Below are 18,464 nucleotides of genomic sequence, written 5' to 3'. Positions count from 1 at the left end.
GTCGGAATGGAGATGTCCGTGCGGAGACGCCACAGCACAGTCGAATATACTCCAGCAAATCGTCCCCTGCTCCATGTCCGACTGTAATTCTTCTCTTGAACGCACTGCATACAAGCTACCATATTGCCGGGGTGGAAGCACGGGAAACGGTCAGATCGCAAACACTTCAGCCATGCCAGCACTCTCAGAACACCTCGTTGCCGCGATCAAGAAGTCCGTCTCCGACGGCTTCGACCAACAGCTAGCCTATACACAGAAGTTAATTCGCTTCGGAGGCCAACGTGGCCAGGAGACAGAGGTCCAGAACTTCGTCTTTGAGCAGTTCGCAGACCGGGGCTATGATCCAGTCAAATTTGACATGGATGAGCAAGCGCTCTCACAACATGTCGGCGCTGGCAGGTTCAGTGCCACGCATTCGCATGCACCGATTGTCGTCGGCACGCACAAGCCAAAAGCGCAACATGCCGAGGGGAAGAGTCTCATTTTGAACGGGCATATTGACGTCGTCCCTCTGGGGCCCGTGGATATGTGGAAAGACGAGCCGTACAGTGCTCATATTGAAGGGGACAAGCTTTACGGAAGAGGGTCCGGCGACATGCGGAGCGGCCACGCTGCGAATGTATGGGCTCTTGATGCGCTGAAGCGTATTGGCCTCCAGCCAGCATCAGAGGTCATTTTGCAGTCTGTCGTGGAGGAGGAGTCTACGGGCAATGGCACGCTGATGACACATCTAAAGGGGTACAAGGCAGACGCTGTCCTCATTCCGGAACCAATGCAGGAACAGCTTGTTCGGGCAAATGTGGGTGTCTTGTGGTTTCAGATCGAGGTCCGCGGCAGGCCGGTCCATGTCAGGGCTATGGGAACCGGTGTCAATGCTGTCGACGCATGTTGGAAGGTAGTAGGGGCCTTGAGAGAATTGGAGGCTGAGTGGAATGACCGCCACGTCAGTGCACAATATTTCGAAAACGAGAAACACCCTCTCAGTGAGTTCTCCGTGTGCCTCCGGGTGGCACTTCAGACGCGGCGAGTTCAAGAAACGGCTAATAATGAACAGACTTGAACGTTGCAATTGTGAATGCTGGAGACTGGGCAAGCTCGGTTCCTGCTTGGTGCCGCATAGATTGTCGGATAGCAATCGTTCCTGGTGTCACTGCCAAATCCGCTGCAGAGGAGATTGAGAAGAAGGTGGCAGATTTCTCTCGGAACGACCCCTATCTCAGTGCAAACCCGCCAAAAGTGATATGGAACGGCTTCTACTCTGAAGGTTACGTCCTTGAGCCTGGCAGCGAGGCCGAGAATGTGCTGCGCCAGGCCCACAAGCAAGCGACTGGCCAGGAATTAACGTGCCAGACATCAACCGCCTACCTTGACGCCCGTGTTCACAGCTTGTATGACAAAATACCTGCTTTGGTTTATGGCCCGATCAGCGGGGATATTCACGGCTTTGATGAATGGGTAAGCATCGAGAGCATAAAAAGGGTGACGACCGCAATGGCACTATTCATCGCGGAATGGTGTGGAGTAGAGAAGATATAGCTGGAAATTCGCAGTCCCGACAGGTCTCGATCTTTGATTTGGACCTTTTCCTGACTTCTGAAGCAATGGCACTCTAACGTTTGTTTGTCGTTGCAACGTTTCACCCCTACTAGGTAGGTAGCTCGGTAGGTACTAGTAGTTGCTGTTGAAATCGGCAAATTTGCCAAGACTTTCATATTGCTTGGCACATTTGGTTTTCTTGGAGGCAGCCATCGTGCCATCACAGCGAGGAAACATTCTTCCTTGAGAATCACTCACAACAACATTTCGCGTTTCTTACTTCTGATCTGGTCTCTCTCTCACAATGGCGTCATTAAAGGCGCGTGTAGAAGAAATTGTACGTGGCGATGCCGCCAAAAACGCCCTACTTGAGGTATGTCACGAAGGAGATTTGATTGTGGCCGCCGCTAAATCGTCATAGGAGATGTTGGCAGACATCGAACAACTGACACAGCAACGCGATGCCGCGAGGAATGAGCTCGATATGGCCCGAGATACTGCTCGCACGTATTATCAGAAGATGGTCCAAGCAGAATCGGAGAAGTCGCTGATAAAGACATCCATGGTGGCAAACGGCGCCCGTTCTCCCCTTTCCGACAGAGCTGACATACTCTCAGGAGGAGTGCGACAGATTTGTTCTCGTCTTGGTTGATGGTGACAGCATGCCGGTAAGGTTGAGTGAAAGCTATATCACAGTCATATGATGCGCGACCCTCCTGTTATATCTGACACGAACAGTTCCTTGATGAATTTGTGTCCAGAGGCCTGGAAGGTGGTGAAGAGGCAGGCAAACACCTTCGAGCAGCAATCCTGGAATATTACAAGACAAACACCAGATACCATGCCGATGACCGGGTCATCATTCGTGTCTATGCCAACTGCCATGGTCTGAGCCGAACTTATAAAACAGCTAAAATCATCCCCGACGAGATAGTCTTCGACCAATTCATGGTTGGATTCAACAGAAGCCACCCCCTCTCGGACTACATCGACGCAGGGAACCACAAGGAGGCTGCCGACTCTAAGATGAAAGGTGCGTCAGACCCGTGGCTAATGCTACTGTAGATTGATTTGACTTCCCCAAGCAAACCTCGAGCTTTTCTATCGCAATTATCACTGTCAACACATTGTCTTTGGTGGCTCGGCAGATAGCAGCTACGCTGGCTTTCTCGGTCCGTATGCACTCCCAAACGCGCTCAACGATCGCATCACACTGCTTGAAGGCCCACCCTTCCCCTATGACCTCAAGAAAGTTGCCCAAGGCTTTCAGCAAACGTCATTCAAGGCCATCTTTCGGTCCACCAAGATTCAGATCATCCCGAACGGCACCGCCACTGTCGTCGCAGGTGTCAAAAGACCTGCACCTGAACCGTTGTCAGCAGTGCGAGATCGGCCATCGCCGCGGCCAGTGGCTGCGGTTCTTACGCCTCCAAAAGCCCAGCCTGGTCTCAATGCTCAACAACCAGCGGTATCTCCAATTGTTCCGTCGCCGATTATCTACCAGAACCAATATGGACAGCGACTGGACATACCGCTCAAGATCGACAAACAGTATCTCCAGTACCTCTACGACTACAACTCACGTCTCTGCAACAATTTCTACCTCAAAGGCCAATGCACTTACGGCGCCAACTGTGAATGGGATCATTCACAAGTCCTCAACCAGGTCCAGCTCGATACCTTTCGACACAAAGCTCGAACTTCAGCCTGCCGAAGTGCGTTTTGTCAGGATCCTCAATGCCCGCTTGGCCACATGTGCCCGCGCAACGGAGCATGTAACATACCTGCGTGCAAATTTCTTCCTGAGATGCACCACATCGACATGAGCCAAGTTTACGAGTGCAACACTGCTACCAAAGAGAGGAAAAAGGTGTCGGTGCCCGCCTAGGAGGAAACGCAATCACATGTTGAGAAATCTCGCCAGTTCAGGACATACGCTCTTCCCCCAAGGGTTGATGTCTTCCTACATGGTTTGGATCGAGGAGGAGATCACTTAGCACCTTGCCGGTCTGCTCGAGCTCCTGATCGGGCTCAAGGGTCCCCCAGATTCGAGCCAGCGATGGTGCTCTTACACATCGCTGATTCCAAGCTGGAATTCCTTGATTTCCTCCCTTCCGACACCAGATTGCCCGATATTTCTTTCCTTGCGCGATAAGATACCCCTTCCGCATTGCTGCTTTTCCTTCAGCCTGCTGACCTTTCTGCCGAGAGCAAACCCTCCCACCAGTGACTAGAACATTGTCCCAGCAAGCTGCGACCCGCTGTGCGGTGTCTCGGACAACGATCTCATAGTGTATGAGAGTCGCATAGAGCAGACACAGGTCCACTATGGCTTCCCACGCATTATAGCAATAAAATATTCTTGCAAAAAGAAAGATTTTTTTCTGATTTCCCCTCTCTCCATGGCACGTTATTCATGTGAAGGCTCAACGACGTCTCTGTCGGATCGGTCATATCATGCAAGATGTCTCCAAACCCATAATTCCGCTCCAAGCGCCATGGGCGTACCGCGCGATCGCTCATCGGCCCCGTAAGATTGAGACGACCTTCAAGCAGTCGCGCAGGGTTGGCGGCATTTGTGATCCGTCTCCCCAGCTTTGGGCATCGGGCTTCGATACTAAAGCTCCTGCGGAGCTGATCGATATAAATCTGTGCACTTCTTTCACTCCTGCAACCACTAGATCACTCTTTCACAATAGCCATACTCTTCCTCAATTCTCTTTCTCTTTGTTTGCTCTGCAACTCCAACCGCTCAATGGCATATTGCAGTCTCTCCTTCTTTTGCTGTAGACGCTTCATCTCCAACATCTTGGCATCGGTCAAGGGCGCCGCAGGTTGACCTGACTTCGTGCTTCGGAGAGACCGGACACCATTATTACCACCAAAACTTGACGTCCTTCGCCTGCTGGTATTCAGTCTCCCGTCAAGCAATTCAGATCTCGCCTTGAGACTCTCTTCTCTTCGGCCCAATTGGTTGACATAGTTCTCCGCCGTGGACAATAGTTGGTGGATTGCTGGGACAATCTCATCGACAAGAGACTGCTGAGCTTCGCGGAGCGTGGGTTCGGGAAGGAGTTCGAAGTGTTGTTGCGTCTGGAGAACCTTGCATAGGCGAGGGAAGTCCGAGACGCCTTCGTCGAGGATCGAGATGCTGGATTCGAGAAGGGAGATGGAGGACCGTAGGGAGGAGACAGCCGGACCAAGAGTGGCCATCTTCAATGAATAACAATTCCTGTTGGGTCACATTCAAGGAGGGTTTGCTCATTTTGCCCTGGATAAACAACCCCGCCGCGACGCGGGCGCGTTGAAAGTCCGATCTCAGTGCCTTAGCAAACGTGCCAAATGTGCCAAGGTATTTACCAATCAGGTTTAGGCGTATTCAAGCTTGAGAACCCCCAAGTTTCTCGGAAGCTCATTGACGACAGAACTCCCTTCACGCAAGCTCGCTTCGTTCTCACCAACAACCTCCCCATCAGAATGCCTGGTTTTATTCCCAAGAAGTTCCCCGGCAAAGTTGGTACGTAGTGCTGGAGCCGCGTTTTCTCAAAGTTGGGAGACACTAATCCATGTCACTCTCAGCCGAGCCGATGATTCCTTTCTACGCTGCTGGTCTTGTTGTCCTGTACGCCATCAATGCCGGTGCAAATGCCATGATGAACTGTAAGATCCAATCCCGCCTCTGCAGAACTTGACAGGCCGATTGCCGTCCGACGAAAGGCACGCGATTCCGACGCAGTGCGCTAACGAACTTTGAACGAATAGCGGAAGAATACAAGAACGATCCTCGAAATCCCAATGCGAAGCCCGAGGCGCACGTCGCCAAATAAGCAACGATCAAGGAGTTTGACATGCTGGGTGCAAGGTGTACCAAAATCCGACTGCGGAATGGGCAGTGAAGAGTGGCTGCGGATGGCGGGATTGTACATACAACAACTACAAGCATAGACACTGGCGGAAAAATGGGATGAAATCGCGAAGAACTCACCGCGTTTGATATTACCACAATGCTACTGCTCCATGATCTCAAGCCAATTGCGACTTTTCGGGAACAGCCAATATTCTTGCAAACAGTCCTGGTATCCTCCACGCTGATATTTGGTTCAGGCCGTCGCGACGAAGCTCTCTCTATGCTGTCGAGGGCCGCGCCTACTGTCTGGCAAACTGATTCGAGAGCGCCACGCAAGGTGAGCGAATGCAAGAGGGAAGCTCTGGCCGTCTCCTGTCAAACAACGTTCCCGGAGGCCAGATTAGTTGAGCAAATGGGAGAGTTTTGCAGCGTGAAACTAACGCATCAAACTCATTAAGTCCCAGCCAACTTTTCCAAAGCCGGAGGGAGCTCTATTCCAACCTCTCTGACCATTCAGCTTCGGGGGCCCCTCGTCGCTATCGTACTCTCCTGGCCGCGACCGTTGACTCCCACAGACCAAAAAGAACTCTTTTATTCTTGACACTCCTGCTCACTCTTAGATTCGAACCCCAGCCAGCCTCTCTGTCTTCCCCATCCAGCAATAATGATCAGAAGCAAAAAACTCAGACTTGTGAGAAAACCCCGCGGAGGAATTTTTTTGTTTACCATTCTCTGGGTTTCATTTTGGACTTGCTCCCACCTTTAGCTTGTTGATACATCTTTGTCAGAGCTCCTGCGCAATTTTCAGGGACCACTATGAGCCTACCCGAAGTCACCATTTGAGCCGAATTAGGGAGATACATTGTAGAGCTCCTACGTTTCAAATGATCCTTGGATATTCACTTCTGGCTGCGAGTTAGGGAGATGATTGGGGATGTTCTGTAAGACTATGGACAAGACTTATTGATCCTTCATTTCACCGGTCGAATGTGACAGAGATTTCCGGGTCTATAATTGATATCATTGAATTTTCGTGGCCAACTCTTCCTGTTTTGAGATGCCCTTGCTTGGCGGATTGAAGGAGAGGGACGTTGGGCGTTTGGACGAGGCTGAGGGTGGACGCCATATCAATCAATGGAACGGCCAGCCTCGTCGTCGGACCTCGGTAAACTCCAAACACTATCCGGCTTGTGCACAGTACAAGTACATGCTCTTCATATTGCTCTCACTCCAAGACGCTTAGAATGTTAGAGCCTGTGTGAGGTACGTGATCAGAGACTGTTACTTGCACGCCTTGTCTTGTTTAAAAAGAACCCGAATTGTGCAGGTACATACGGACAGCCCAATCCATCGAACCAACAACAGGTCAACATTTTCCCCCTTGGTATCACTTACTCCTCCTGCACAGCATGAAAGCCATCCAGATCAACCAGTACGTCAAGACGTATTCAGAGCTGCGGCCCATCGAGGTACCTGCTCCAACACCAGAGGGCGATCAAGTGCTCGTGACCATCACGCACAGCGCCCTGAACCACGTGGACCTCCTGTACAGCCGAGGCGCGCACCAGAACAACCACATCGGCCTGGTCAAGCCGCCGTTCGTTCTGGGGCTGGAGTTCGCGGGCGTCGTGGCACGGGCGCCTGCCGCGAGCGGGTTCAAGGCCGGCGACCTCGTCTGGGGCGCCGACGTCGGCGGGTTCGCCGAGCAGATTGCCGTGAAGCCGTCGGCGCTGCAGCGGTTGCCCGCGGGTTGGACGCTGCGCGACGCCGCGGGCGTGGGTGCCGCCACGGCGCCGGTGAGTTATGGCGCCCTGGTGCGCGTCGCCGAGGTCAAGCCCGGGCAGATTGTGCTGGTGCACGCCGCCGCGGGCGGACTGGGCGTGGTCGCGGTGCAGATTGCCCACGCTCTCGGCGCCAAAGTCATCGGCACGGTCGGCAGCGAGGACAAGGCCCAGGTGGTGAGGAGACTGCCAGGGGTCCTGGGTGTGGTCAGATACGACAGGGACGGGTGGGAGAAGGACGTGCTCCAGCTGACGGGGAATGTCGGGGTCGACTCGGTCTACGACACCGTCGGCCTGGTGGAGAAGAGCATCCGATGTCTAAAATTTGGAGGAAAAATCGTCATTGCTGGATTCGCGGGTCGGGGCGGCAAGATGGAGACCCTGGCCATGAACAGAGTGCTACTCAAGGGCGTCAAGTTATTGGGTTATGTGAGTCTCTCAAACCCCCCCTACATTTTCCTCTTTTCCGATCAAAAACCCCCGCTTGCATATATATATGTAGCGAGAATTGCCCTGGCTGACGGGTTTTTTTTTTAACCATGACCGCAGAGATTCGGTGAAACAGGGAGACGCAATCCCAAAGAGAACCAAGAGATATGGAGAGGGTTGAATGAGATGGTCCAACGAGGGCAGATCAAGCCCGTCATCTACGGGACATACGCGGGCCTAGAAAGCGTCCCGGGGGCGCTGGATGACCTCGCGGCCCGCAAGGTCTGGGGCAAGGCCATTGTGGAGATACAGACGCCACCGTCGTCCAAGTCACCCGCCAAGTTATGATGATGATGATGATGATGATGGAAGCAATCCTGTCCATCCGACCCCGACTCAACGTCCCCTTCCTTACCATGATCGAGTTTCGGCATATCAATTCATGACCAGCCCTCCATCAACCACTATTTGCTGGCCAGTCACTGCACCAGCCCACGGGCTCGCGAAGAACAAGACCGACCCTGCAACATCCTCGGGCGTGGTAACCTTCCTCAGGGGCGTGACGGCCTTGATGTGATCAAACACCTCCTTGGGCGTGGCTGCACTGGCATCCGTGACGTGCAAGAGGCCCGCCGATACCATATTGACGGTGACGCCCTTTGGTCCCAGGTCGGCCGCGCACGTTCTGGTGAAGGCCAGCAACGCGCCCTTGGCCGCGGTGTAGTCGTGGTACGGCACGACGGGGTTCTGGAACAGATTTGAGCCAATGTTAATGATGCGGCCGAACCCCAGCTTCTCGAATCCCGGAAGCGCCGCTTGCGTGGTGTTCAAGGCGCCGCGGAGGAATCCCTGTAGCTGCGAGTCGAAGGCGGACCACGTGAGTTGCGAGATTGGGGCTCTGGCGTCGCCGTTGAACGCAAAGTCGCCCACCATGGCGTTGTTGACGACGGTCGTGATCGGCCGGCCAAAGTGCCGCTCTGCCTGACGGAACAGTTCTCGGGCTCCGTCGATTTCAGTGACATCCGCGCGGACGAACAGGACACGATCATCCTGGGGGGAAGAGGGAGAAGAAGCACCGAATTCCGTCGTCCGCAGCACAGAGATCCGGTCCTCGGCCGCGTGGAAGTAGTTCACCACGACCCTGGCGTTTTCGTGGTGGAATGCCCGCGCGATTGCCAGTCCCAGTCCGCGAGACGAGCCTTGCAAGATTATTAGCCTGCTGAGTTGCGTATGGCGCAAAAAGGACGGGGAGGGGGGGAAACGAGTCCTTGGTTCGCAGGCAACGGGATGTTACCGCTGAAGTACATAACAGCGCAGTTTTTTTTCTCTCGGAGGAGGAGCAGACAGGTAGGTAGGTAGGTAGGTAGGTAGGTAGGTAGGTAGGTAGGTAGGTCTATATATCTAGCTCGCACTTACCCGTCACGAGGACAACCTGGTCCGCGAGCTTCATGGTTTGCAGACTGTTGTCGTATTCTGTTATCGAAGATTAAAATAACAGCAACGTGTCGATGGGTTTGGATAACCTAGTCTCAGAGGAGAAATGGGCAGCCTTGAGTGAGCCGCCGGGTATTGAGTCCTGGACAACGGAATACGGGGTGCTTAAGCTAGATAGAGGGACTAATATAAGGTATAAGTTGGCTCCCCTCGTCGGCGCGCGCTATTCCGAGGTGTCAGTGTTGGTCTAGCGAACTTGGACCGAACTCCGGTGCGGTCGGGTCGAGCCCTAATATACCTCTGTTGACTCGCGCCGTCATAGAACGATACCTCCGTATAACGCTCATAACACTTAACACAAGCTGAGAAACGGACCTTTGGCTAGAGTTACGTGAACAACTGTTCCTCCGTCGACGGCTAAGCTGCTTTCCGAAATGAAACGAGCGACCACCGTCACATTGAGTATTTCTAAAGTATGGAAGAGTTCACGAGGACGGCCTCCCCGACACGCTCCCGATGCACCTAGAAGCCGATATATACCGCGACACGCAGCGTGAGGAACTAGACAAAGAGGCGCTTATCCACGACGACGGCGACGGCGGTCATACTCGCATAGAGCCTAAGCGGCAACGCACTAACCGCTCAAATAGCTGAAGAAGCAGGCACTGCGTCAGTACCAGGAGCACTGGGTCAAGAACGTCGGGATTGGAAGAATTTGACCTAAGGGAAAGCGATCGCCCTCGGACAGGTCGAAGGCCGACTCTATCAAAAGCATCTATCCAGTGTTTCCGGAGCGCGGCCGCCTCTGCTTCCACTGGGTCATCGGAGAGCAGTGGAAGCCGCACTGTCAACGGCACCTGGCCGCGCCACCGTCCACACAATGCAGGACCGTCAACCACTGCCACATCTTGGCCCGACTGGCCTACTGTCCGTTGTCACGGTCAGTCAGGATTGTCCGCATCCCAGCAACTCAAAACCTGGCGCTGAGACAAGAAATTGTGGGGTTACATCAACAGCGAGCATCTCGTCCATACCCGCTGGCCATTCGGCCTGTTACCTGTGCGACGTGTCCCTCACAGAACGAGGCGGCACTTGAAAGGCGTCAAAGGAAGGAATGAAGTCTGACACTCATACCATGCCTCGTCTATTCCTCAACTTCACAGCAACATGATTGTTCATCAATCTCGATGCGTCTTCAATGAAAAAGGCAACGACAATGGCGATCACTCCGAACGGAATCGTGGACAGGAACACGGTGCGAAAGGCTGTCGACTGGGCGTGCCTAAAGGCTTGAATGGAGGCGAGCTCGACGGCGGCGTTGGCGCCGGGGACGTTTTTGAAGGCGTAAGGAATGCCTACCACCGCCTTTGCCACGGCAGTGAGGAGGAGTCCCACATTCTTGGGATTTCTGGCGTCAAACCCATGCTGAGCGGCCGCCTTGACCACCTCGGGCGCAAGATGCTTGGTCAGCACCAACGACCGGATCGTGTTGAAGATGGCATTCCCGACACTGCCGCCAAAGGATCTGAAAGTGCAAATGACGCCGGTGGCGATGCCCAACTCGGCATGCTTTACATGGAGCCCAGCATTCATGATACAGCAGACCGAGAGCCAAGAAAAGCACCCCTGCCCGAAGAACTGGAACGCCATCCAAGCGGCTTTGTGCTTGGGGAGGGCCCATGCGTAGAGGCCAACCCCCAGCGTCTGCACAAACAATGCCACGAGGATGTGATATTTGGGTCGTTTGGTTTTGTGCAAGATCATCGGACCCACAACTGCACCGACGGTCTGTCCGATTCCGTTGGGCAATTGGATGAGGCCCAGCTCGATGTGGTTGTCGGAAAAGAGGTACAGGGAAGCCTGGGGGAGAAGTGCTGCCATGGAATAGAATATCATACCGGCAACAAAGATGGCGACCAAGGCGGTGGTGAATTTTCGGGTCATGGAAAATAGATCTGCTGGAAATAGGACGTGGTTTTTCTCTCCGCGAGTGAGATCGTAGGCAAAGGCCGAGATGAGCAGAACACCGCCCAGGACAATGGGACAGATGACAGAGGTAGACTTCCAGGGGTGACCCGTGGTTCCGGCCCAAGACAAGCCAATGAGCAGCGTAGTGACCCCGGAGACGAAGAGGCCAAGGCCTAGGAAATCGAGTTGACGGAACCGAGTCAGTTTTGATCTCTCATCGAAGTGTTGTCGGGTGGGTGGAAAATAGAATGCGGCGGTCCCGACAACACCGATGACACCGTAGATGCAGGCGATGATGTAGATCCATCTCCATCCTATAGTCGCGGCAATTTCTTTGCCCAAAAGAACGGCCAATGTACCCCAAGGGAAAAGAATGCATGCCTCGATCCAAGCCAGACCGAGACCCCTGGAACGACAACAGTGGCTCAGCATTGTACTCTTGGATTTTGACCTTGTGTCAGGTTTTGAACTCACCGGTATCGATTCGGACAGATCTCTGGGACTGCAGCGTAAATGGTGAAGACAATCCCAGTGGCAAACCCCAGGACGGTTCCGGATGCAATGACTGTGTTGACGTTCGTGGCCGTGGCTCCCACAATCTGTGGTCTTTGATCAGCATCTCTCTCCAGGCTCCGGGCTGCTGGATGGACTCACAGCACCTGCAATCCCAATGACCTGACCAGAAATGATGACCCAGCGTCGTCCGAAGATGTCGCTTATGCTGCCTGCCAGGGGGAAAGAGACACACGATCCCACAGCATAACCTGAAGTGACCCACTGCAGTTGCGCAGCAGACGAAATATTCAACCCTCGACCAATATCAAGAAGCGTGCCAGATACGGTCAAAAAGCCAATGGACACTGGGCAAACGACTGCGAGGCCGAGGAACTGACGCCGCATTAGTGAAAACCCTCCTGAGAAGTTGTGGGAGGAGTCTTAATACAAATATTGCAATGAGTGCGTGCCTTTCAACTCCAGCTGCCATTCCGGTGTTGACATCGTCTGGATAGGACTTGTCCAGTACCACGTCCTCTGCTGGATCGCAGTATTCATGCTGGGATGCTTCGATCACTTCGGGCTTCATCTTGCGTGCTGTCGAGTTTGTGACCATGTCGACTTTGTAATCATGTCTAGGGGGAGAGGATGGAGCACTATAAAATACACCAGCCTCGAGCTCTTCAAATCCCATACCAAAGCGACGCCTCGGTCACATAGGGGGACCGGATCGAGGGGATATCCCGCCAGAAGTGGGTCCGCCGGTTGGGTAACCCTGGAGTAAGAAGTCGTCCGGATGGATATCCCGTGGCGTAAGTAGGGGCTACTTCGGGCAGGGTCAAATGGCAGTTGGTGATGGAGGCCCATATGACTCTTGTGTATACAACGCTCTCGAACAACCTTAAACGAAGGAAACGAAATCCCATTCACTTAGATTGCAGCAATGGCGCGGTTTGTCGCATTAGAGGAGCACTATGCTTCGCGAGCGAATTTTGCAACCAACCCGGGTCATGATTTCTACCAAGTCTCATACCGCGACGCGCTCGACAAGCTCACGTCGTTTGGCGCAGGGCGTCTGGAGGACATGGACGCGAGCTCGACGAAAATCCAGGTCGTCTCGTACACGCCGCTCCATCTGTCGGGCGCCGAGGCGAGCATTGCAAACGAGGAGCTTCGAAAGGGCGTCGAGTCCAATCCGGCCAGGTTCGCTGCCTTTGCCGCGCTGTCACTCTCGGACATCCCGGCCGCTACACGCGAGCTGGAACGATGTGTGAAGCGATTTGGGTTCGTGGGGACCTTGATCCCCAATCACCTCGACGGGGAATTCTACGACGACGAACGGTTCTGGCCGTTGTTTGCCAAGGCCGAGGAGCTCGACGTCCCCGTCTACCTCCATCCGACGTTCCCCTCGGAAAAGATGAAGGAGATCCAGTACCGGGGCAATTTCTCCGAGCGAGCCTCCCACCAGCTGGGCATGTTCGGACTCGGCTGGCATTCACAAGTCGCCCTCCATTTACTCCGACTGTTCGCCAGCGGGTTGTTCGACCGCTTCCCCAAGCTCCAGGTGATCGTCGGACACATGGGCGAGATGCTGCCCTTTCAACTGGACCGCATTCTTCGCTTCGCAGACACCTGGGGAAGTTATAGACGGGGACTTAGGGAAGTCTGGGACAATAACATCTGGATCACAACGGCGGGCATGTTTTCTCTGGCGCCCATGGCTTGCTTGCTGCGGACGACAAAGGTCGAGAGAATCATGTATTCCCTTGATTTCCCTTTCGCGCCTGCACATCTTGGGCGTCAATTCATGGAAGAGCTCAGAGGAAGTGGCCTGGTGAACGAGGAAGAGCTCGCCCTGATCGGCTACAAAAACGCGTGTCAACTCTTGGGTCTGAAAATAGACTAAATCAGGACAGTCTGCTCAAGACATAAAATCTCCTGATGGAAGAATGTTTTCCATACAAGGTCGAACCAAGACCAGTATATAAGTGTTACGGTCAAAAGTCTTCCAATACGGCAATCGTGAACAGAGACAAAGTTGAAACCTAACCCCGTACTTGGTTTCGATCCATATTCGCAAAACTATTGATACGTTGATGATATCAGCTGAAATCATTACTTCGCGGTTAAGGAAACAGTGTGGCAATCCTGGTATCCAAGTCCTTCTTCCACTGACTATTCCTCCAACCATTCAGCTTTTCCGGATACAGAGGCATAATGCCATCCAAAGTGGCGTCATGTGGCAATGCGACCAAAAAGCTCTCGTCGTTATCCAAGTCTCTGACCCTTTCTATCGTTCTCTTTGCAGTTTCGGGGTCTTTATGGAAGCTCTTCGTCCCATTCGGACCCACAGTCACACTCATGGGTCTCCTGCCCATCAGCAACGACCGATGGTGACAGCAATCGCCACCGGTGAAAACCCATTCGCCTGGCCCTGAATGGACGAGCGCGCCCAAATGGCCCGGCATATGGCCCGGTGTGTCGACGAGATATAGGCTGCCGTCGCCAAAATAGTCATACGTTCGCTCGAAAGGACCAAGTTCGATCCACGTCTCCCTTTCGAAGCTCAATTCCCGGAACTTTGGATGATCGAGAATCGATGACAGAAACGGCGAGGCAGGGTCCTTGGGCCAGCCCGGCGTGGTTGCTGCGCGGCTCCCTGGACCGACGATCAGCGACGCCTGAGGGAATTTGGTGCAATCGCCCGTATGGTCGAAATGAAGATGGCTGAACACCACGGCGTCGATATCTGAGGCCGAGACAGGCCCTTCCGCCAGAAGATTGACAGCGTCCTTGGGTGCTTCAGGCGATATTGCTCCATAATCGTTCCGGATGACATCTGGGTTGTTTTCGAGCTCCTGATGTTGTTTCTTTCTTTCAGTTCTCGCCACTGTGTGTTCACGAAGGAAGTGCACTGTACCTTTCTCAAGCCCAGGTCAAAAAGAATATGCTTCCCGGACGGGTGCGAGATCAAAAAGCTGTAGACTGGGGAATCTTGGCGTGCGACCTGGGTATCAACGTTGCCGTCCTCAAAGAGCCATCGATCCGGCAATTGCAGTCGGCTGGTAGGCAGAGCAGATATGTCCAATCTTGGTGCCGAATCTGGGAGGAGAAAGTTCTTGAGTATCATCCTGCTCGCTTGCTTGTCCTTGCGAACGAGGCCTTCAGCCTGCTGAGTTTGATACCTTAAAGATTTTCAGGAACTTTGGCCTCTGGTTCTCGGACTAGGCTTCTTGTCTCTCGCGACCACGAACAGCCGAATCCACCTTGTGTTTGCTTCAAACGAAGCAACACCATTTCGGGGAAATGCCGTCTCTGACGAACCTTGTATAATTGGCCGTAAAAAACACCACGGCAGTTGGGCGGATTTAGGGACGCGCTCCCGCCTACGGTCGGCGTTAACGTTGTCAAGTTCTTCTGTTTATGGACGTGGCTTGAACGATGAATTTCCAGGCTAGTATCCCTCGTAGCCAGCCCTCGGTGACTGAAGTTGGCAGTGTTGTTGACGAAACTATATTGTTCATCGCAAAGCTATACAAATTTTGCAGCGATCCACAAATGGTCGAGGCCTATATCTTGAAGTGACACGTTGGAAAGAGGCCGTGGAACCTTCTGGTCCCCATAATCTTCTAGTCCCTTGACGAAGGCAGTCATGAGAGAGAATCGACACTCACTGCCACGTTCATCCCAAAATGTTGGCGCAAGTATTGCCAATAAGACCATGGATATGGGCGGCCTGCATCCAATCGGGGGATTGCCGATACGTGCACCAAAGGGACGCCAAATTGACCCCAAAAATGAATTTTGGTTTCTCCCTAGGTGCGTCCACTTGTGCAGCTTCGGGGAGCTTCGCCGGGTCTAGCCATTGCGTGCAAAGTGGAAGTCCAGGAACCCCAGATCATCCCCGGTCATGAGATCACCCAGGTGCGGGTCGGTCGAACTCCCATGCACACCACCGACGCCGTTGCCACTTCTAAAGCCCTGGCCCGAGATGCCTCCATCCCGGGCGTCGCGATAACCGCTCTGCTCGACCTGTTGTGCGAAAAGTGCACCGGTCGAGTAGTCGACAGCCGGTCCTGGCGCCGGCGGCGCAAAAACGGCCGTGTGACCGCTCGATGTCGTATCGCGCAGCGATGGGACCATGAAGTCGTGATATTTGAATGCTTCAGAGCCTATGGTGTCAGCGCGATCGGCTCGGAGCATGCGAATTGAAGGGACATAACGAGGCGAGCCGAAGAGCTTGGTGCAGTAAGATCTCGAACCGTGTGATTGAACGTGGAAGAGCAATGATATCGGAGGACTCCAGAAAAAGGCCCATCTGGGAGGCAGACTTACTCAGTGTCTCGACAGCGGCTATCAATCGGAGCAAGTAATCGCGACAGCGCTCAATGACCATATTGCCCCTCGGGTCGAGACGTGACAATGCCGACACTGCGCGCTCGAGGCCTTCCTTGCACGAAGACCGTGAAGGAGCATCCGCGTTTGCAAAGGTAGGGTCTTGACACACCAGGAGTATGCCGGCGAGAACCAGAGCGGCATTGAACGCTGGACGGCATATCAGCCATGGGAGCTTTTCGTTCACGACCACAGAGAACGACAAAGTAGAAGAAGAAGCTTGGGGGAAAAAGAGAAGAGCCTCGAAAAACTCACTATAGTACAAAGTAAACCACCATGCGTTCAGATGCCGAGATGAAACCTCGTCTTGGACCAGGCCATCGACGATCGCGATGATCTCCTGAGCGCTTCGGAAGCAGACCTCGATGCTGTGCTGGCCCAGTCTGTTGAGCAGAATTAGCTCTTTCATGTCGATCGCGGAGGAATTGCTGAGCTCAAAGTATTTCAAAAGAACGGGTCGATGCAGAAGGATCGTTAGATTCAACGAGCGCATGGTCAAGATGACCCTGAACCTGAGCAGCGGGCAGGCGGGATCGGTAGGGTCTTGCGACTTGGTGAGGTCGGGCAGTTGGCTTGAGTCGGTTGTCCGCATCTCGGGAAGCAATGATCGATCCCAGTCGCGAATCTCATTGTCAAGAGATGACAGCGGGGAGATGACATCTAGCACAGATGGGACTGTGTCGAAGCCGAGGTTCTGGCTATATTGCTGATCAATGACTTTCCACATGATCTGATAGAGCTTGCTGGACGGCGGTAGAAATCCCGCAAGGTCAGTCTTCTCCCTTACTGAAGTGGTGTTCTCGGTGACGAGGACATACATGGTTGCGATGAATACGGCCATACTATACTCGGTCAGTTTGTCTATGGCTGGAGCCGGCTCAATAGGTGCGGGATATTGGATCCGCACGTAGTTATGTGGTATAGTGGCGGGTCGACCCAGAGTCATGCTCAAGGTCCTGAGCCTGGGTCAGCTTTCGGAATTGCTGGGAGATTCTGGGGTGTATACCTGTCCATGATGATACACATGAACCACGTCCGCTTGCGCATTTCTCTTTCCAAGGGCGGAAACGTGGCGGAGGCTTGAGGTGAGTGAAGCCCGATGCGCATGGCAGTGCTGACCGCAAGTCCCAGAGAGTTGCTTGTCTGGACAGAGCTCTGCGTGGCCTGGAGATATTGCATGAGAAGCAGGAAATATTGAAGTAGTCGGATCAGCGGCATGCTTTGACAGCATTCGCCCCTCTGAAGCTCAATCAAACTCACCTAGTTCGAGGCTGGTCCCGCTCAAGACGGTGGTGTCACACAAACTCATTGCCCGCTCGTAGAATCGCTGTGCTTCGACAGCCCACGAAGCATCAGTCGGCCCTCCGCCGACCAGCGTTGCCAGGGCAAATATCATATTCAGCAAACTCATCCACGTTTTCCTCATCGCCCGGGGCCCGTTCCTTTTCATTTGCGCGTAGCACCCCAGGAACGACGGCTTGTGTAAAAATGGGAACACAAGGCCCGTGTGGCTGAAGTACTTCTCAATGAGCTGATCCATTCGACTTTCGGACGGGAGGGCAAATCGATCCGTTGTGTGCACTTCACGGGTTGCGGAACGTGATTGCGGGTTGGACGTGCTCAGGAATGGCACCCCGAGATTGTTGATGGTCGACCACGGGTTCGCGAGATGACCAATACGAGCAATCAGCTGCGTGATGTGACGGGTGAACGTTATATTGGAAGAGGGTCCTAGCATCATTCGATCAGCATGTCTTGGTCGAAGCGCATCCGTTGCATCACCCACCGAAAAAGGTCAGAAGCTCTTCGTTTTCCAGAAGCACAGCCCCCATGCCATCGACAGGCTGCTGAACTGCTGGGGAGCTCACAGAGACGCCTTCAATCGAAGATGCGAGTGCGCTTTGGCTTTGTTGATTCGGCTCTGTCTCTTCGACCGCTTGGTACAGTCCTTCTTGCGATCCAGTTGCAGCAGGAGTTCTCATGAACTGGGCAGTTGCCGTCGGCACAGAATGAATCAAACTCTCCAAGGCTTGCAGCCTATCCTTCAATTCCTGGATTTCACTGTGTGATATTCAGCACAGGACCTTCGCACCACGCTGGTTGCCGAGCTCACTTGCTCTCGTCTGACGACCTGATAGGGGTCCTCATGTAGGCACATTCTGCCCCGATCTCTCTACACATGCCGCAACTCGGCTGGTCGCCATCGCACTGACAAATCCGTTAGTCGAGATGCTGCAAAGGATGACGAGACAATATACCCGCGACTTCCTGACGCGGCATGAGTTGCAGGCGATCGGTACACGCCTCCTCTTCAGAGGGGGGGCTCGATGATCATCTGCCTCTGCGTTCAGATTGATATCCATGCAGGGGAGAAGGGTTTCGATGAAGAACAGTAGGTGGACGGAGCAGCATCAAGTCGCAGCTGAGTATCGACTGAGCAAGCCTAGATCCGTCGGATGGCGCGGGGGCATTACGGGACGAAGCCGACATCAAGGCGCCCAAAACCCAAAAACCCAAGTCGATGCTCGGGTCAACGAGGTGATGTGAGTACCTAGGTATCGGCAGCAAACTCAAAATGG

At 53.7% G+C, this 18,464-nt stretch overlaps 10 protein-coding genes across 10 annotated transcripts; 5 read left to right on the top strand and 5 right to left on the bottom strand.

Annotated features, from left to right (window-relative positions):
• Window positions 1–172: 172 nt before the first annotated feature.
• On the top strand, window positions 173–1,536 carry Z520_02935 (uncharacterized protein; the record flags this gene model as incomplete). The annotated part of the gene is made up of 2 exons (XM_016773448.1): window positions 173–983; window positions 1,055–1,536. 2 exons carry the CDS (start codon window positions 173–175, stop codon window positions 1,534–1,536), a joined length of 1,293 nt encoding a protein of 430 aa, XP_016635505.1.
• A 304-nt stretch (window positions 1,537–1,840) lies between these two features.
• On the top strand, window positions 1,841–3,424 carry Z520_02934 (uncharacterized protein; the record flags this gene model as incomplete). The annotated part of the gene is made up of 5 exons (XM_016773447.1): window positions 1,841–1,909; window positions 1,958–2,101; window positions 2,154–2,204; window positions 2,275–2,569; window positions 2,622–3,424. The coding sequence occupies 5 exons, from the start codon at window positions 1,841–1,843 to the stop codon at window positions 3,422–3,424; spliced, it is 1,362 nt and encodes a 453-aa protein (XP_016635504.1).
• A 794-nt stretch (window positions 3,425–4,218) lies between these two features.
• On the bottom strand, window positions 4,219–4,749 carry Z520_02933 (uncharacterized protein; the record flags this gene model as incomplete). Its single annotated transcript, XM_016773446.1, has 1 exon — window positions 4,219–4,749. One exon carries the CDS (start codon window positions 4,747–4,749, stop codon window positions 4,219–4,221), a length of 531 nt encoding a protein of 176 aa, XP_016635503.1.
• A 264-nt stretch (window positions 4,750–5,013) lies between these two features.
• Window positions 5,014–5,363, top strand: Z520_02932 (uncharacterized protein; the record flags this gene model as incomplete). The annotated part of the gene is made up of 3 exons (XM_016773445.1): window positions 5,014–5,053; window positions 5,116–5,196; window positions 5,299–5,363. 3 exons carry the CDS (start codon window positions 5,014–5,016, stop codon window positions 5,361–5,363), a joined length of 186 nt encoding a protein of 61 aa, XP_016635502.1.
• A 1,429-nt stretch (window positions 5,364–6,792) lies between these two features.
• On the top strand, window positions 6,793–7,941 carry Z520_02931 (uncharacterized protein; the record flags this gene model as incomplete). Its single annotated transcript, XM_016773444.1, has 2 exons — window positions 6,793–7,593; window positions 7,714–7,941. The coding sequence occupies 2 exons, from the start codon at window positions 6,793–6,795 to the stop codon at window positions 7,939–7,941; spliced, it is 1,029 nt and encodes a 342-aa protein (XP_016635501.1).
• Window positions 7,942–8,028: 87 nt separating this feature from the next.
• Z520_02930 (uncharacterized protein) lies at window positions 8,029–9,043 on the bottom strand (the record flags this gene model as incomplete). The annotated part of the gene is made up of 2 exons (XM_016773443.1): window positions 8,029–8,792; window positions 9,010–9,043. The coding sequence occupies 2 exons, from the start codon at window positions 9,041–9,043 to the stop codon at window positions 8,029–8,031; spliced, it is 798 nt and encodes a 265-aa protein (XP_016635500.1).
• Window positions 9,044–10,155: 1,112 nt separating this feature from the next.
• On the bottom strand, window positions 10,156–12,106 carry Z520_02929 (uncharacterized protein; the record flags this gene model as incomplete). Its single annotated transcript, XM_016773442.1, has 4 exons — window positions 10,156–11,401; window positions 11,470–11,594; window positions 11,650–11,883; window positions 11,939–12,106. The coding sequence occupies 4 exons, from the start codon at window positions 12,104–12,106 to the stop codon at window positions 10,156–10,158; spliced, it is 1,773 nt and encodes a 590-aa protein (XP_016635499.1).
• Window positions 12,107–12,433: 327 nt separating this feature from the next.
• On the top strand, window positions 12,434–13,396 carry Z520_02928 (uncharacterized protein; the record flags this gene model as incomplete). Its single annotated transcript, XM_016773441.1, has 1 exon — window positions 12,434–13,396. One exon carries the CDS (start codon window positions 12,434–12,436, stop codon window positions 13,394–13,396), a length of 963 nt encoding a protein of 320 aa, XP_016635498.1.
• Window positions 13,397–13,616: 220 nt separating this feature from the next.
• Window positions 13,617–14,620, bottom strand: Z520_02927 (uncharacterized protein; the record flags this gene model as incomplete). The annotated part of the gene is made up of 2 exons (XM_016773440.1): window positions 13,617–14,348; window positions 14,411–14,620. The coding sequence occupies 2 exons, from the start codon at window positions 14,618–14,620 to the stop codon at window positions 13,617–13,619; spliced, it is 942 nt and encodes a 313-aa protein (XP_016635497.1).
• A 728-nt stretch (window positions 14,621–15,348) lies between these two features.
• Z520_02926 (uncharacterized protein) lies at window positions 15,349–18,248 on the bottom strand (the record flags this gene model as incomplete). The annotated part of the gene is made up of 8 exons (XM_016773439.1): window positions 15,349–15,662; window positions 15,826–16,035; window positions 16,141–16,841; window positions 16,892–17,104; window positions 17,142–17,616; window positions 17,672–17,946; window positions 17,999–18,093; window positions 18,144–18,248. The coding sequence occupies 8 exons, from the start codon at window positions 18,246–18,248 to the stop codon at window positions 15,349–15,351; spliced, it is 2,388 nt and encodes a 795-aa protein (XP_016635496.1).
• Window positions 18,249–18,464: the final 216 nt, after the last annotated feature.

The sequence above is a fragment of the Fonsecaea multimorphosa genome, assembly GCF_000836435.1.
Source record: "Fonsecaea multimorphosa CBS 102226 unplaced genomic scaffold supercont1.4, whole genome shotgun sequence".
Taxonomy (NCBI): Eukaryota; Fungi; Ascomycota; class Eurotiomycetes; order Chaetothyriales; family Herpotrichiellaceae; genus Fonsecaea; species Fonsecaea multimorphosa.
This window is presented reverse-complemented; position numbering and strand designations above follow the sequence as displayed.